Source organism: Aricia agestis, chromosome 5 (assembly GCF_905147365.1).
Source record: "Aricia agestis chromosome 5, ilAriAges1.1, whole genome shotgun sequence".
Classification (NCBI taxonomy): domain Eukaryota; kingdom Metazoa; phylum Arthropoda; class Insecta; order Lepidoptera; family Lycaenidae; genus Aricia; species Aricia agestis.
Window position 1 is genome coordinate 3,460,319 of NC_056410.1, and position 19,056 is coordinate 3,479,374.

Here is a 19,056-nt window from a genome sequence, read left to right on the forward strand (position 1 = left end):
TATCTAAATCTCTACCTGATCTTTGAGAAAAAATAAAGCTCAATTTCATAGCTGGCCGGCACGCTGCGAGTGAAGGGAGGAAGGGACCGCGAGAAGTGGGTACTCGCACTTGGACTCGCAAAAAATAGAACACGCTTTTAATCACGTTACTACGCAGCCGACTAATCACTTGCACTGATCAGTCGCTGTCCACACTTAGTTTCTCCTAATCATTAATGACCTGCCCTAATAACTTGCAGTTACTACTAATGAAAGTGAATACGGGCCTTAATGCTGATTTGTCGGAAGTGCCAGAACCGACATTGTTGCTCGTAGAAAATCGATGATTGCTTGTCGGAAGTGGCATCTACGTCATTGTTAAGTGATAACTGTTAATTTAAAATATGTTGCATGTAGAAATTACCAACAAAAACGACAACAGTTTAAAGAAAAAAAATATTTTTATGAACTTCTTTCAAATAAAACGTAAAAACAATGTACGTATGAAAATACAAAACATTTCTTATGATTTAAATAATTCGGAAAATCAAATTTTAATCCGAAATGAAAACTTACTTATAACATTGAAATTAAAAATTATTACCAACACTATTTTGTTGACTTTTTGATAGCATAACTTAAATTAACTAAATAACAAAATAAAAAATAAAAAATATTAATTATAAAGAGAAAAAGTTATTTTTATTCGTATGTTTGTTTGTATTGAATGGGCTCAATAACTACTGAACTAATTTTAAAAATTCTTTTACTTTTCGAAAGCTACATCATTTGCAAAGAACACAGGCTATGTATTATTCTGAAAAATATTAGGGATCTTACCGAAAATAGCAAAAATATAACCCAAAGTGGTAAAAATTTGCTAAAAATTTCATTATTTCACTTCCGCTACGAAAAATACTGATGATACATCAAAATAATGTTATACATGTTTATAGTACTCATCATTATGTACAAAAAAGCCCAGGGCAGCTTATGTCTATCTTTTATGGTTAACGAATAATAAACATTACTTTCATTTAAAAAATTACTTCAAATCTTCTCCTTCTAGCGTGACTTTTTTTGCATATTCGTTATTAATCCTTACCTACATAAATATCAAAATATTAATTTAAATTATGTGGAAAATAGAATTGTCCTTTAAATTATTACCATGGGCCAAATATTTTAGAAGTAAGGACAGTTTTCATAAAGCTCAAAATAAGGCGCCCGCGCTGACACGGCAACGGCGGCGGCTAACCCGAATGTGAAATGGAAAATATTATATTTGCAAGTCGATCGACCGGCTATCGATCTCATCTAGATCTTCCAAATATGCTGGAGAGATGATAGTGCCTAAATGTGTGGGGAATACAGAAAGTACTGACGAAGGACTGACTGTTTTGCAGGCCCTTGAAACGAAGTTCGCGGAGTCAAGTAGTTCTTAAAAATTTCTACATTTTAGGACACTTACATTCCACCACAGCCTTTGTTTATATGAAAAATTGAGATGAGTATTTATTAGATTAATTATTCAAAAGCAGTTTTCTTCATCCGAGATTTTCTCTGCTCCATTGTCGTATTTTAAATAGCATTTTAGATATTATTTTTGGGAATTATGTCACTTTTATATAATTTGAGCAAATCTTTATGTTTGTTGCCTACCTGCTTAATAGCAAAATGCCAAAAAAGTCTGGTTTAATTGCGGCTACTAGTCGCCAAATCGCAAAACCATGAAAAATACGATTAATAAATAAAAATTATATACTACAAGCGCTATTTATTCAATTAGAAAAGTCAATGAAATGATTATAAATAATTGGTACTACCGACATTTTACCAATTTATAAATCCACATAACAATGTCGGAACTAGCACTACCGACAATTTAACCATTTATAAAACCGATTAAAAGTGTCGTATGTGGTACTACCGACATTTTACACATTTGAAAAACCGGTTAAGAACGTTGGTTGTGGTACATCCTACAATTTTAAGTTACCTACGATAAATTAATTAATTTTTCATATAAATACAATTTAGAGGTAATCAATTATTTTGAGTATTTTTATTATTTATTTATTTATTTGTTTATTTATTCACACTTAATGCCGGCATTCTCTACCAACAACTTCTATTACAAACAAAATCTTATCGTAAGTAACAATCAACTTAATTACAACATAATTTAATTTTAATAATTCATTTAACATTAAAAAATGTAATAAAGTTATAATTTAACAGTAATAAAGTTATATAATTATAACATTAAAAATGTAATAAAGGTATATAATTCATGGCCTTCTCGTGGCCTGAATCTGATCTTTAATTTTGTATTTAATCAAAATTATTCCAGTACATACATACTTAGTTTTGAAGCTTACGTAAACTTTTAGTCAATGGGCCCGTAGTTTAGAAAAAAACATGAATCATGAATTAAATATATATTTTTAATGAATGACAGAGTTACCTACGTTCACGTCCCCACGGCATTTTGTAATCTGGACTACGAGAAGAAGATCGAAGAAAAAATATACCCACCGGCGGCAGACTGGAAGGAGATAAGGTATATAGTGGACAACACGGATTCAGAAGCTCTACGGGTTTTGACACGAATGTAAGTTCTACTTATCTACTACAACCTTTGTTTATTATCGGACGTATGTTGGCAGCTGAAGTCGTGTCATAGTCACTACACCCAGTGCTGTTCATATACTCGTAGTCGTAGTTTCACGTAGGCTAGCAATATCATTACGTTATATTCTCACTTACCTTGAACAGTTTGAGACCGGCCTCTTAAATTTCGAACATTAGGCACTTCTTTACTCAATTTAGAAGGTCCATTATATTATTAGGTATGTTTATTTCACTGTAAGTAGCTGTTTGACCGAGCTTTGCTCGGTCAAACTTCGTTAATTTTTTTGACAAATTTCATTTAATTTTAAGCGCTCCGATTTCGGATAATTAAATTTTATTGTTATTGACTATTTGTCTCAATTTACAGGGAGGTGAGCCAAAATCTTTTCATTTTCGCTTCGTTCTAGAATCGCCGATGAAAATGTATGGAATTGACGTAAGCGTTCGTTAATATGACGTTGACGTTCGACTCGTCTAATTTCAATTCCATACATTTTGATCGGCGATTCTATAACGAAACCAGTAGTTATGTCTATTGTGCCATAACGAAAAAGTTTCGGCTAAATGGCCTGCCCCCCTAGACAAGTGGCAAAACGCTAACGATAACGCTAGCGCTAACGCTACAAAATGTATGCGATTTGACATAAGTCATCGCTTCGCTAGCGAATACTAATGTCAAATCCATACATTTTGTACCGTTAACGTTAGCGCTAGCGTTAGCGTTTTGCCACTTGTCTAGGGGGGCAGGTTAAAGTGCAGCGTCGCAGTCTAATGGCGAATATAGCGCTCGAGGTTTTCATGGTGCGTTCCTTTCACTTCGTCAATGCTAACTTCATGAGCCTGCGCTCGTTGCTGAAGCCGCAGGATCGGAGACAATTCTTCTTCTCCTCGGAGGAGTCCAATCGCGAGAAAACATGGTCGCCAGCAGTCTAACAGTCAGAAAGGATTTATTTCATCAAGACGAGAGAACGTTGCCTAAATGGAGGAAAAATTATAAATGGTGATAATAATTTAAATATGGATTCAACGTCTTTTCAAAATATACAAGGTGTAATGAAATAATGTGTGGTACTTTACAGTATATGTGTCCCTTATATATAAATTTCACTGTGAAAGTAGCAGCGCCGAAAGAGGCAATGGGACCCATACACACGCAAAAGTATTATCGCTAAGTTTTGTTACACCCTGGATAAATCAACGAATAATTAATAATAAAGGATTTTGTGACATAACAAAAATTACTACCAATCTTATGATTTATATAAAGGTGCTGTGTCATTAATTCTTACATTTTAATATTGTTTTTCTTTACAGGGAGGTGATACTTGATGTTACGTTAGTAACATAGAATATCATTGCTTGATGGACACAAGTAACGTACATTTTCTGCGTTTGTGTCTTCTGGTGTATATTAAACACAATCTTGAGGGTTTGAGATTATAAAAAAGTAAAAGTAACTAGTAACAATATTAATATGAACGTAATTTATTTAAATAAAGTTTGAAAATAATATGTGTATTTTTTTTCTGAATCCCAACCTGAAATCTACTGGATTTAGACAGTACAGTCTAGCCTCTAGGCTTGCTAGACTACGCCTGTACCTAATCTTTGTGATGAGTGATGATTGATGACAAAAATACCAATAAATAAAAATACGGGAAATCTGATATGGGTTCAAAATACCAATGTTTTGAATTAAATTTCCCGTCAAAGAATGTATATCATGTATAATAAAGGTTAATCTCTTTCAGATTAACCTTTATTATACATGATATACATACCTATCTATCTAGTACCTAACCTCCATACTGTTTACCAAAACTTACTAACCACATAGAATATGGAAATGTATTTCCATTCGCCAAATGAAGCTGTTTCTCAGCGATATTAAAATTGTGAAAAAAAAATACAACACATCTTCTCCAAATTACGATGTCACGATGACAAAGTCATGAATTGACAGAATTTAATTTATTCTAATATAATGAAAAATATACTAGAAAGTGTATATAAACACAAGATACCTTGTATTAGTATGCAATTAACAATATTAAAATTTATGCATAGAAATATACGTCATATTATGCTATAGTCTATGAGGTGGTTTAATAAATGTAATGTTAAATCATAGTACTACATAATATATCTGAATATATCACATAATATTATGAATATTGAAAGTACATATTACAATTATTGTTTCATATTATATAAAATAAATATAAAAAAATATATTATAAGACGCCCTAAAATATATTAGTTTCGGATTTCGGAATATAAGTAGATATTGTAAAAAATTAAATATAAGAAAGAATATTATATTATATAAAGAATATTATATATAAATTAAAATAAGAAAGAATATTATCGTTTAAATTAGTAGATTGGTCAGAGATCCAATGAGTTCAATGCACCAAGCATGTGAAAAATTCAATACGAAAATATTATATTATCAATTTGTTAGGCCAAAGTTGAATATTTTCGTCGTTTGTTTTTAAAAACAAACGACGAAAATATTCAACTTGTACTATAAGTTTAATGAATCAGAATGCAAAAAATTTGAACCGATCACATCACTGAAAATTGCTTACAATCTTTGATGAAATGGTATAAAATCGAAATTTTATGGCACCGAGCGAGCTAGATGATGATGAATATATACATAAATATTTTAACCCATTAACCGCCAACGTCGGAATAATCCGACAAATATTTTCGTGCCCATTTCGCCAAGGTCGGATATTTACGACCAGTACCACTACTCGGTTAATCTGCCTTTTTTGTTTGATAGCACTGTATTAATATATTAAAATAATGTTTATACTTGGTAAATAATTGATGAAGTAATCATTTACAATTGATTACACTTTACTTTCTAAATTGGAAGACCTAAAATTAATAATGGTTTAAAGTTAAATAAATTACCGAAAATATGCTTAGAAAAGTGTATTGATGTCCAACGCCCGAGTCGGAAAATTCGGACAGTAGGGACGGGACATAAGCAATGATTTACGGACACAAGAATTTTTCAAATCAGACCAGTATTTCCTGAGATTAGCGCGTTCAAACAAACAAACAAACAAACTCTTCCCAATTATAATATTAGTATAGATTGAGATCAGATTATTTTACGTTAAAAAAACAAGATAATATGAAGTAACAAATTACTGAATACTAAATTGAAAATAATATTATTAATAATTTTAAAATCACTTAAAACGATTATTTAAATTATTTAATTTAAACTTATTTCTTAGGGAATACGAAGTATTTTGTCTGTCTTGAAAACTTTTCAAATTTGACTTACGTTGGTATTCTTACCAAGCGACGATATGGTAAGAATAATTAATGTTCAGAACGCGTTATGGTCTTTTTGTGATTGCCAGAACGCGTCGTGACTGTTTTCATTAGAGGCACAACGCGAATTTCGCGTGGCTGTTTCGCTATGACCGAAACGCGTTATGAGCAATTTTTTCGCTCAATGAGCGTTTTCGGTCTTTGAGCGTAACATAATATATAAACAACGTTCGGTATTATAGACATAAACAATAATAAATTAATATACTATTAACTTTACAGCGTTAACTTTACGTGCACCGCTTATACTATGTTATTGTATTGTATATATTTCCGTGTGTTACACATACTCTACATTTATTGTAAATAAATTATCATAGTTCAACTATTCTGTAAGTTAACGATCGACGTCTAACACGAGGAAGTGAGTACTTAATTAGTAAGTTTTATGTATAGTAATGTATGTTTTAATAAAAATAATATATTATAAAAAAATTAGATCAAACAATGGTGGCTACTATTATAATCTTATAATAATAATAGAAGAAAATATACAACAAATGAAAATTTTATACTTAGGTAATTTTTGCGTCATCATAATAGCAGTTTTGGCCACTTTTTATTTTCGTCCTGTTATTTTTTTAATTAGCAGTGCGAAATTATAGTACAGTAAGTAATTATTATTTTTTTAGGAAAATGACGCGGGTGGATGAACTTGACTTTAACGATATTCCCACAATACCGGAATACTACAAAGGGAAAACAATTTTCATTACTGGCGGGACAGGTATAAAATTAATAACTACGCGCGGTAGTGGTCATTGACCCCCTGTCGAAAAACTTGTCATATTTCATATTTTTCTATACAAACTGCGATTGACAATGAAGTGACAGATGTTTCTAGGATAAGGGCAGCCGAATTTAACCGAGAACGCAAGAGCGTACTCGGATAAAATTGAGCTTAGAGTAAATCGCTTTGAACTCCTTGAAAGTTGGAAAGAGAAATGATATTTTAATAGTTACCAAGAGGTTTAACAATGAATCTATAATGGTCTGTCTTTGTAATAAGTTCATTTCTGTGTTTAAGGTAACAGAATACAGTGCGAGCATTTTTCTCATCACCCTGATACTAAAAAGGTCAATTAGTGCTGGTGCCATCTTATTCCATTTTGACTATAGTCATTAGTCATTACCTAATAAGTACTTAATATTATACATAAGGAGGGTGTCTGTCTGATAACTTTAGCTTAAGCAAAGTACTTTTTGCTAATTTACTAGAGGCTTAATCCAAAAATCCAAAAAAAGTGAAATTAATGTTGTTTATTAAAAATACATATATGTATTATGTTACGCTCAAAGTGTCTAAACACACTAGGCCGAAAATATGCGGCTGAAGTTCGGCACGATTACGCCAGCAATGCGCTACATCGACGTCATTTCGGTATGGTGTGTTTAAAATACATTGCAGGCGTAATCATGCCGAACTTCGGCCGCGTATATTCGGCCTAGTGTGTTTAGACACATAGACCAAAAACGCTCAGTAAGCGAAAAAATAGCTCACAGTAAGTACTCGTATTATGGATCTAATGAAAACGCGCACGACGCGTTGTGGCATTCGCAGAAAGACTTAACAGCAAAATTCGTTATTGACAATAATAACAAAAAAAAAACATTCCCCAGCCGAACATAGAACCTCCTCTTTCTTAAAGTCGGTTAAAATTAATACTTTTTTTAAACTAACGCGTTGTAGGAGCAAAAGCTAGTATTTAAAGAATTTGGTTTTTTATCCCATAAAAGCAGATGACTGTCATAAATTTTTTCAGGTTTCCTAGGAAAGCTGCTTATAGAGAAGCTACTATATTCATGCTCAGATTTAAAACATATATATTTGTTTATAAGAGCCAAGAAAGGTGTTTCTCCCGAACAGAGATTAGAGAATCTGTACAAAAACTCCGTAAGTACAACATTACTAAATCGAATTATCATTTTTTTATTTTGCTGAAAATCTATACTAAAGTTATAAATGCGAAAGAGTGACTGTCTTACTGTCTGTTTGTCTGTCTTTTGCCTCTTCACGCTTAGACCACTGAATCGATTTTCATGAAATTTGGTATGGAGATATCCCTGGTACTAGGATACTTTTTATCCTGGAAAAATGTACCCACTTGATAAACGGATTTCTGCGGAACATAGCTGCGGGCATCATCTAATTGTTAAAACCTCCATCGTAGGTATCGCAGATACAATAGATTTTCAATTGTTAAGCGGCAGCCGGCTGCCGCTTGGGGATTGATGGGTTAATAAACAGCAGTTAAAGGTAATGGTTGTGGTATCTTAATGACTGACATAGTTTTTCATTCTTTCAGTGCTTTGATAGGCTCAGGAAAGAAAAAAGCGGACTATTTCACTCTAAAATAACAGTCGTACCGGGAAATATGATTGAAAAAGACTTGGGTGTGTAAGAATTTCTACTAGAATTCAGAGTAACGTTTGGTTTTGTGCTCTCTATAAATACTAAAGTAGTAATGCTTAAAATTTCCAGGCATGTCAGAAAGAGATCGAGCTTTTGTGCTCGAAAATACGAACATCATCATACACGCCGCTGCTACTGTCAGGTATCTCTACCATCGGGTAGCTCTACCATGAATTTAAAGCTATAGTATTTATCGATACTCGATACCAACTACGTAAATATTTAGTATGGCGATTTTAGTTCCGCAAGTAACCGCTAGAGGCGCTGTAAAATTTGCTACACTAAAAATTTACGGTAGTCGCCAGTCGGTATCGAGTATCGAAAAATACTATAGATTTAAACTCATAGTATAGCTACTATACCGAATGTTTTACTATTCTTAAAACGTTTATTAATTAAGTCCTTGTCCAACGGCAGGATGAGTACCTTGCGAGTTGCTACAAGTAATCCGATAGGCGTTTGGCGGCAGATTTCGCACAATATCTGCTACACTGCTATCTGTCACAAATATACGAAATTTTTAACAGACATAAGATACAGTGCAATATTTGCTGTGAAACGCCTGGCATCCATTACGCGGTAGGTTTTGCTGTCAGTTTTACCACAGTCATGGCTGTAACTGATGGATAACCTACCGTGCAAGAGCGTGACAGACGGTTGCATGAAGTTGATTGACGAACACCCGGATATTTTGATTTTTGCTTCACGCAACCATCGGTCACGAATTTTCAGTGAGCGTTGTCACATCTGACAAAATAGGAAAAAAAATAGAAACGTATACCTTTGAAATTTTTGGCTTTGACTGACATAAAACTGAAGAGAATTGAGTGACCGTGTAATACCATTCGTCAGTCCACCAGTCAAACATAATTCACGATTGACGGAATTGACTGTCGCTTGTATGAGCGTGTAATGGATGCCCTACAGTTGCAAATTACGTAATCGTCAACCATGATACATTCAATAGCTTGCACAAATCTGGGCTGTCTGCGTAGTTTTGGGTGCTAATTATTTTTGTGATTGTAGATTTGATGAAACCTTAGATGAGGCGCTGGAAACCAATCTAATAGGAGCATTGAAACTGATTGAACTAGCAAAGCTGACACGTAACTTGGAGGTACCAATCTATGCTAATCTATCTATATATATAAAATTCAAAGGTGACTGACTGACATGGTGATCTATCAACGCACAGCCCAAACCGACCGATTGGGCTGAAATTTGGCATGCAGGTAGATATTATAACGTAGGCATCCGCTAAGAAAGGATTTTGATCAATTCCACCTCCAAGGGGTTAAAATAGGGGATGAAAGTTTGTTTATAATAAATAATAATACTTCATAACGCGAGCGAAGCTGCGAGCAAAAGCTCGTATATTATAAATGTGAAATTCTGTCTGTTACCTCTTCACGCTCAAACCGCTGAACCGACTTTGTTGAAAGTTATGGACATACTTTAAGTCCCGGGTAAGGACTTAGGATACATTTAGTCCCGGAAAAATGTACGGTTCCCGCGTGACAAATCATCACGATAACATCTAGTAGCCTAGGACTATAATCCGGTCATGGAATAGAGAGAAAATGTTGATAGTAAGAGCGCTTACATACGAACGGCACGTCTTGTCGACGGCAGTTGGCGGCACTCGCCTGGCAACCGTTGACTGTCGCCGAGAAGTGTCAAAAAATCAATGAAAAAAATTCAGCGACTGCCGTCGACAAGTGCCGTTCGTCTGAAGCTAACGCTACTTCTCTTTTTCACGTAAGCACTTTTTGTTCCTACGTTTGTTACAGAGCTACGTGCACGTGTCTACGTCATTTTGTAACCTCGATTACGAGAGAGTGATACAGGAGAAGATGTACCCCCCCGCGGCGGACTGGCGGGAGATCAGGGAGATAGTGTACAACACGGACCCGGCAGCACTACGGGTTCTGACCCCAAAGTGAGTTCGTACTTTATAGTTTGCACGTTGATTGGTCATCGAAATAAGTTTAGACTTAGATGTAAATTTGAAAGCTTGAAAATAATTATCAGGTATAAAAATTTAAAGATAAATTGTGCAGTAAAAAAGTAATGCCAATTAATCAAGTAACCTGAAATAAAGATGCTAAGATTTTATTACTGACATTTTATGTATGAAATTATTGTGCCTCGATCATAAAGTAAATATACCTAGCGGAATAGAGCAACAATCTCGAGCTGTCAAACGAAACCGAAATTGGTTTTCATCTGTGTGAAAAATGTGTAGGTAGTAGGTACGTATACATTTACACAAGCATGATTGAACATGAATTCTATGAAATTAAATTGCCAACGTGCGGCACGTGCCGACTGGACGTCAAAAAAAGAGTGCTGCTCTCATGTATCACACGTCTCTTTTTACCACGCAGTGTTACTGATAGTGACATCTCTCTTGCTCAGGCTTTTGTTTCTCTATTCCGCTAGGTATATTAACTTTATGGCCTCGATACGCCATTTGGTCATAAGCTTGTTGTAACGTTAATTATTAAATAAATATTAAATTAAGTACAAATTAAAATAAACAATTTTATAGGCTTTTAGGAAAATTTCCAAATGCATACGCGTTCACAAAGAACCTGACCGAGCACGCCGTGTACGAGCTTCGGGGGAAGCTGCCCATTGTGATAGTGCGACCGTCTATAGGTTAGTTCAGTAAAACTGTTCATTAACTATGCGCAAAACAAATTAACGTCAACGTTTTCTAGCAGCTTTTGCTAAGAACGATAAAATTTCGGGAAAAGAACATAATTTTGTGCGGGGTGGCGGTCCGGCGAAATTCAACTGTTTCTGATCAGAAATTTCGGACAATGTGCGGCCGGGCTAAATATGGCTTATGTCACTCAGTAACATGCAGCTTTCTATAGGGTGTTAAATTTTTTGCAATCGGACCAGCGGGGTGATTCACTAAGCGATTCCGCGCGGAATCTCTCGATTGCGGCAACTATTTCACTTTCAAGCAAATGACAAGTGAATACTTTCCGATTTTGCTGTCATTTTGACAGTAGTGACATTTCTTTTGTATGAGTGAAATAGTTTCCGCCATGGATTCGAGAACATCTCACTGCGGATGGGAGTTTGACATCCGACGGCGAGAGAATATGAGAACTTTTTATGAGAACTTTTCACGTGAGAACTTTCCGACGATCGTGCATCGGGGGGCTGTAGTTTCAAAGATTACCTCCTACAAACAAAATACAAACTTTACCTCTTTATTATATTATTTTACTCGTCGTTCGTTTTAGATTGTAGCATTATTTCTTCGATGTCCGCCACAATAAGAGGCCTTAATATTCAAATAGTAGCTTTTTGGTATCCTGTGGCATAATTTACAGTTACAGGGTGCATGTCGGAGCCGTTTCCGGGTTGGATAGACAACTTCAATGGCCCTGTTGGGCTCCTCACCGCCGCTGCACAAGGTAACAACGATTATACAATTTATGTATATCAGGGTATGACAGACTTGATTTTTCTATGTTTAATTCCACGAAATTTATAACATATTTCCTGTGTAAGCGTAGTCCACAAGTTTAGCTATCGAATGAGACCTTTTTTATCTTCATAGGATATTTACATGAGAAGTACTGGTCAGATTAGTGTGAAAGCCCGAGAAAAACTAAAATGGCTGCCATTTTACAACCGTGAGAGAGAGAAAAAATTTTAGAGCCAATTTGTCGATAAAATATGCCATAGATCATGACATTAAAGGAACACCGGTGTCGGCACACATTGTATAATATATATTTGGAATCGGCTCCAACGATTTTCATGAAATTTAGTATACAGGGGGTTTCGGGGGCGATAAATCGATCTAGCTAGGAATCATTTTTAGATAATGTCATTTTATTCGTGTTTTATCGAATACCGAGCAAAGCTCGGTCAAATAGCTAGTTAATTATAAAACAGCAACGTGCGTCAAGCGTACTGGCATTTTGTATGGAGCGTTTTGAGAAGGTTTATTTTATGTGATTTTCGAATTGTTATAATATGCTAGGGCTACTGGACTAAAGTATCGACACGAGACCTCCGTCACCGCACAGTGACAGATGCACAGTGATAGAGGACACGATAGATTTGTTAGGTTAGGGCCGTAATTGAGAATAATTTATTTAGACTGAGTAAGTGTGTGACTACAAACCCACAATACACACGTATTGTGGGTTTGTAGTCACATACTTAATTTACCATTTTCAGGCATCCTCCGAACTGTGTATGCTGATAAGGACGCGAAAAATGACTACGTTCCAGCTGACATTGTCATCAAAGGGACTCTCATTGCCGCTTGGACGAGAGGAATTAAAAAGTAAAAGATTTCAAATACTATGCGATATGAAATTATATATTATTCACATGCTGCCGTACTCAGACACGAATATTATTACTAATCTGTAATTAAATGAATACTTTAACGTAAACCCCGTACATTATGTATGGGACTTATGTCAAAATACATGTTTGTCGACATCTGTGGCTCAGCGGTTGAACGCATGGTCAGCGCTCAAGCCGGGGATCGCGGGTTCGAATACCGCCGTTATTTCTATGTTCCTGGGTACTGGTTGTGTATTAAATATGTTTTTATGTGTATCAAACAATAAACATTTTAAATATATTATGAATAGTTTATAAGTATTAAGTTTGTATGTTGGTACATTGGTACCCGTAACACAAGTCCTTCGGGTACTTACCACGGGACTGATGAGTGACGTGGTATGATTAATGAAGCGCCCATAGATATTATTATATTATTACTCATATCATTATTGTCTGTCAAACTCAAACGCCCTGTCATGAGCCGGGATTTCGGGTCTTAAATGAGGAGTATGCATCTCAGGGAAATCGATAGGCTGATGGTGGACTTAGATAATTTGGTTGGCCATATGGAGCCCAGACAACAGATCACATCAAATATTAACTGTCTATAGTTCTACCAAATTCGATGCCACTACGCATCTATCAAATATACCTAGCTTCTACAAGGTGTAACAAAATTGAAGGATAATATTATTAGGTCTTTAGGATGTGTATGTGTTCCTTTTAAAGTTCACTGTAAAAGTAGCAGCGCTAAAAGAGCAATTTTTTGTGATTTATAAGGGCAAGCGCCCACGCGTAATGTATGTTTCCATACAAATATAAAAAAAGTTACTATTTTAGCGCTACTACTTTCACAGCGAACTCTTTAAAGGGGACCCATACACACCTAAAAGTATTATCACCTAGTTTTGTTACATCCTAATATATGTAACATTAATCTCCTAAATATTATACAATACTAGCTGTCCCGGTAAACGTTGTTTTGCCATATAAAGTATTTCGCCATGATTTCGTCTATTATTTTATTAAAGTGACTAAATAAGTATGGCACCATGGCAACATCCATCGCTATCTCAGCGCACAAACAATGACCGCCGCCAGTCTCGAGTTGTAATAAAATAAACTTATCAATATAAAAAGTAGCCAGTAGCCGATTCTCAGACCTACTGAATATGCATATAAAATTTGGTAAAAATCAGTAAAGCCGTTTCGTACGGTAACTAACATTGTGACATGAGAATTTTTTATATAAGTCTAGCTGTCCCGGTGAACTTCGTGTCACTTTAAAATCTTCCCTGGACTTCTACGAATATTTTAAGACTAAAATTAGCCCAATTCGTTCAGCTGTTTTTGATTTTAAGCGTTACTAACACAATTGAAAATCCATTTTTATATATAAGAAGATATATATAGACTAGCTGTCTCGGTGAACTTCGTGTCACTTTAAAACCTTCCCTGGACTTCTACGAATATTTTAAGACTAACATACAAAAATAAAAAAAAATAAAAAAATATCCACAGCCGAATATATAACCTCCTCGTTTTTTGGAAGTCGGTTAAAAAGTAGCCCAATCCTTTGAGCCGTTTTCGAGTTTAAGCGTTACTAACACAATTGAAAATCCATTTTTATATATATATAGATTAACCTCCTAAACTCCAGGTTAGACAAGACCGATGACATCCCGATATACAACGCGTGCGTGGGCGAGGAGCAAGGCACGTCGTTGACGGAGTTGCACGCGATGGGCGAGGTAGTGACGCCGTTGATCGCCTTCGAGTACACGCTGCGACCCATATACGTCATTTACACGCACTCCAAGTTCTTCTTTACTATTAATGTAAGACTCGTTTCGGTGGCTAAAGTGTACTGGCACTGTATAACTGTATAACGTTGAAAGTCTCTTAGGGCCACAGACATATTTAGATCAATACAGATACCGCATGTGTATGTGCTTCGCGTGCCATATCGCGTTCCCAAACGACGAGCAATGCTCGTTTTTCGATAGTCTGTTCTTTAGTCTGCCATCGGAATCGGACGTCAATCGGAATTTTAAAAATGCCTAAATGCCTAAAAGTGCCTTATTGAGATGTATAAATTCAAATAGAAACGTTAGCCTAGGTAATGGACACGTTTCTTATCATCGGTACGTCACAGTAGGTAGGAAAAAAGTGGCACGCTCGTTTTCATACAAATGGAGCGACATGCGGTATTTATCTTGATCAATGTCTGTGCTTAGAGCCTTTACAACTTATCTGACAGATACTCCATACTCTATCTGTTAGATAAGTTGTGGATAGCCTATCCGGCACTAATCAGAAAGTGGTAAAACATCCCCTAATAAATAAAATAAAAATAAAAGCCTTGTATTCTCCGCGTGCGAGCTTCAAGGAATCCTTCAAAGGTTGTGAATAGTGTTGAGGTGTGATTAACTATGACAAATTTCCACGCAATTTCACCCGCGATATTCCTAACAATTCTTTGGAGTTGAACTAAAAATATAATGTTCTATTAAATACAATTTCTGACGGTAGCCAGATCATTGTTGCGCGTTAATCATCCAGACAAAAACGATTGAAAGTATTTTGAGGTTCGCCAGTAGTTTAAGCTTTGAAATGGCACAGATACATCTTTTTCACGAAAAAAAGCTTTCCTGAATATTTCGTAATAATATCATCCCAAAGACGAAACAAATAGCGGGGCTATTGGTCGCCTTGGAGGATTATAATATGATTAATTTTTTTTAAATCGCAAAATGGTCACTCTGCTTGGAATTCATGTCTGGTAATTCGTAATAATTTGACATTCGTCAGTTTGACAATTCATTTGCTGAATTGATTGAGAGGAATTATAGCTAAATGTGCGTGACCATTTTAGCCCCTCAGACTTATCAATATTTCTAAGTTTTAAATAATTATATTTCTTCCAGATGTTAATATCTCACTTTCTGTTGGCTGTTGTGGTGGATACTATTCTTCGAGTAGTAGGGGGCCAGCCAAGGTAAGCAAACTATTTTTAACGCAGTATATTATAAACATAACACAATCTTTCGGTGAGATAAATGCGAGCGCATTACATCACTTTACAGCCTAAGTTTTCATGAAATACAATAATTTTAATTTTTAATCAGCCAGAAAACTGAAACAATATTGCCAGTCTTGTTCTATAAAGGAGTGAGCACACTTTTTTTGTACAATGTATAACAAAATAATGTATTACCCATACCTATACAAAGTGTAACAAAACTAAATATTGCTATGGATTGAACATGTGCGATAAAATAACATATTATCATTTTACAAAGTTTTGGCACATAGATAAAAATATGTCTCTCTGTTGCAGTACTCTGTGCATTGTTTTCTGACTAAGCTGTAATGTTTACATTTTCTGACGAATAAAAATGATCGTTTGGTGAATGTAAATTATCAAATAGCATCTTATTAGATCTCTAGTCTCTCGCCATATAATTTAGGTTACAAAGGAATATTGTAGTATTTGTAAACCAAAAATTGTTGACTAGGTTCCGAAATAAAACTCAGTCTACTGACCATTGCTCAAGACGTCAAATTACGGCCAGAATACTGGGATATATTTGTGAACATACTCTAGGTTTTCTATGATAGACAATCAGCCTGTGACACACAGATTTGACTTATGTCATTCAATTTTTATCCATCAAAGCCCTGTGGAATTGTAGTGGCAAATTCAAATCAAATCGTTGCTACTCGTATTGTAAATTAACAAATCGTTCGAATTTGTGATCTAAACTACTTATTTTTATTATTATTATTATTTATCAAAAACGAAGCTGACCAGCCCCCGTAGACAAGTGGCAAAACGCTTACGTTAACGTTCACGCTAGCGCTACAAAATGTATGGATTTGACATTAGTATTCGCTAGGGAAGCGATGACTTATGTCAAATCGCATACATTTTGTAGCGCTAGCGTTAGCGTTAGCGTTAGCGCTTTGCCACTTGTCTACAGGCCCAGGACTTTCGAAATCATAATTTAAACATTTTTGTATAAAAATATTTTTCCTGCATTTATTTTCGCTGAATTCTAGTCGAAATAAAATTTTGAAAGTATCATTCTTTATTACTCTTTTTTTAGTAGTAAATGGATTTAAATCAAAATTCTAAGCTGTCAGGAACCTTAGTAAGGAATGTAACAAACCTACCAAAAGTGTTTAAATCACTTGGCCATTTAGCCGAAACTTTTTCGTTTTCGCTTCGTTATAGAATCGCCAATCAAAATGTATGGAATAGACATTAGACGAGTCGAACATCAACGTCATATTAACAAACGCTTATGTCAATTCCGTACATTTTCATCGGCGATTCTATAACGAAACGAAAACGAAAAGATTTTGGCTCACCCCCCAGGTCAAAGTTCTAGTGAAAATAAGAACATGAAATTTCACTAATCCTCGTTGTATACGGCCTTAACTTAGCTATAATAATAAAATTTATGAAAATTATTCACTACTTATTATTTAACTACTGTTTACGCTCCAACTTAATAGATTTTATCAAAGATTTTATAACAATAGGAAAACATAAATTAACGAAATCAATAGCATATTAATTAATAACATATTTTTATAGGTTATTAAAAGTCCAACGTCGCGTGCTAATCGCGAACATAGCGCTCGAATACTTCATGACGCGAACGTGGTGCTTCGCCAACGACAACTTCGTGCGTCTCCCCTCCCTACTACCACCTCAAGATCGGGACCAGTTCCACTACAAGACTGCGGGGGTCAAACTGCCCGAGCACCTCTACAACGCCGGACTAATATTGAGAAGGGATCTTTTGCATCAGAACGAGAAAAGTTTGCCCAAGTGGAGAAAAATTTATAGATGGTGAGTAATAAATTAATTTGAAGGTATGTTTGTGTGCATCCTTATGAGAAACTAGAAGTTATATGTAGTTAATTTACTTTCGTATTGCCGAATACTGTCCGTAGCGGTCATTGACCTCCTGTCAAAAAACACTTTTAATTTTTCATCGTTTTCTATACAAACAGCAATTGACAATTAAGTGACCGATGTTTCTAGACAGCTGATATCGTATTTTACATACTCTGAGAATGTAGTAAGTATACTTCGAAATCATAAAAAGTTGGGATTATCATTTTAAGAGTTACCAAGAAGTTTTCCGATGAATATATTATATTATAGTCTGTGTCTTATGTCTCTTTTTGTACCAACTTACTTTAACTATAACAAAATGTCAAATGAACTGTCAAATCACTAGTTAAAGTCAATAATGGACGCCATATTTGGCAATAACCTTAACAACGCCTCTGGTGCAACCCACCCTAAGAGTTAAATTCACTAAAGTTAACTAAAAACAGTGCGAGCATTTTTATATAGCACCTAGACTAAAAAGGTCAATGACCGCTACGGACACCTTATTTCATTTTGACAATTATAGCTGATAGAGCTACGCTGGCGTAGGCCTCTACGACGTAGCTACGAGCGAGCGGCTACGAGCGGGCCCGCTACGCCACCGTATACCGTGTGCTACGTAGCCCGTACGAGCCGTAGCCTATATTAAATACTTCGCATTAAAATATACTAATAACGACATAAAAATGTTACTTGACTTGTACGTGGGAGAGCCATGCTTCGGCACGAATGGGCCGGCTCGACCGGATAAATACCACGTTCTCACAGAAAACCGGCGTGTGAGTGAGTAACGTATACAGGTTTTTGGAACATAAGAAATAACTTCGTTCCTTTCGGGTGTCCCTTGACACTTCTCAAGTTTTTTTTCTTTGTTTATTTTCAGGCAATCGATAATCGACAGAATAGTGTCATACACTTTCTACGCCTTCATCTCGTGGTGGGTGCTGGGCCGGCTGCTAGCGACAGCAGTGTAACATTGTATTGTATCGTTTACGTGTCACTTATAAGGTAATTCAAGAAACTATAATTTGTAGAATCAAGTATATAAAATAAACTATTTATTGCATAATTTCTTTAACTTGTTTCCTATTTTTTCCTTTTTAAAGTTCCGTACCAAAAGGGTAAAAACGGGACCCTATTACTAAGACTTCGTAGTATGTCCGTCTGTCTGTCTGTCTCCAGGCTGTATCTCAAGAACCGCTATAGCCACGCTTCTGGAATTTTCACAGATTGTGTTTTGGTTGCAGCTGTAACAATAAATACTAAAAACAAAATAAAATTAATCTTTAATGGGTTCCATACAACAAACATGATTTTTTTGCTTTTTGGCTCTATATCAATAATGACAATAGGCGCTTGAAATTTTCACAAAATGCATGTGTACTTATTTTTTAACATTAATAAAAAAACAAATATTTAAGAAGGGCATGAAAGAAAC

General features: G+C 35.3%; 2 protein-coding genes across 3 annotated transcripts in view; one reads left to right on the forward strand and one right to left on the reverse strand.

The window, feature by feature from the left end:
* Nucleotides 1-3,414: 3,414 nt before the first annotated feature.
* The window catches only part of LOC121726951 (dynein axonemal intermediate chain 7-like), a 44,530-nt gene continuing 28,888 nt past the window's right edge, over nt 3,415-19,056 (reverse strand). The window contains exon 26 of the mRNA XM_042114605.1: nt 3,415-3,542. The gene's annotated coding sequence lies outside the window, so the exon portion shown is untranslated. The remainder of the gene's footprint in view (nt 3,543-19,056) is intronic.
* On the forward strand, nt 6,253-18,691 carry LOC121726956 (fatty acyl-CoA reductase 1-like). Of its 2 annotated transcripts, none has more exons than XM_042114614.1 (14): nt 6,253-6,334; nt 6,603-6,697; nt 7,734-7,864; nt 8,277-8,364; nt 8,453-8,525; nt 9,410-9,500; nt 10,174-10,322; nt 10,935-11,044; nt 11,734-11,817; nt 12,593-12,701; nt 14,370-14,547; nt 15,637-15,707; nt 17,313-17,570; nt 18,502-18,691. In XM_042114614.1, the coding sequence occupies exons 2-14, from the start codon at nt 6,607-6,609 to the stop codon at nt 18,590-18,592; spliced, it is 1,524 nt and encodes a 507-aa protein (XP_041970548.1). In that variant the 5' UTR covers nt 6,253-6,334; nt 6,603-6,606; the 3' UTR covers nt 18,593-18,691. The 2 variants fall into 2 exon arrangements, with proteins under 2 accessions (XP_041970548.1, XP_041970549.1); XM_042114615.1 differs by having other exon boundaries at nt 6,291-6,302.

Coding starts and splice junctions, on each gene's coding strand:
- LOC121726956 (XM_042114614.1), top strand. CDS start 6,607: ATGACGCGGGTGGATGAACTTGACTTTAACGATATTCCCACAATACCG. Junction 11,045..11,733: donor GATAGTGCGACCGTCTATAG/GTTAGTTCAGTA, acceptor CATAATTTACAG/TTACAGGGTGCATGTCGGAG. Junction 17,571..18,501: donor TGGAGAAAAATTTATAGATG/GTGAGTAATAAA, acceptor GTTTATTTTCAG/GCAATCGATAATCGACAGAA.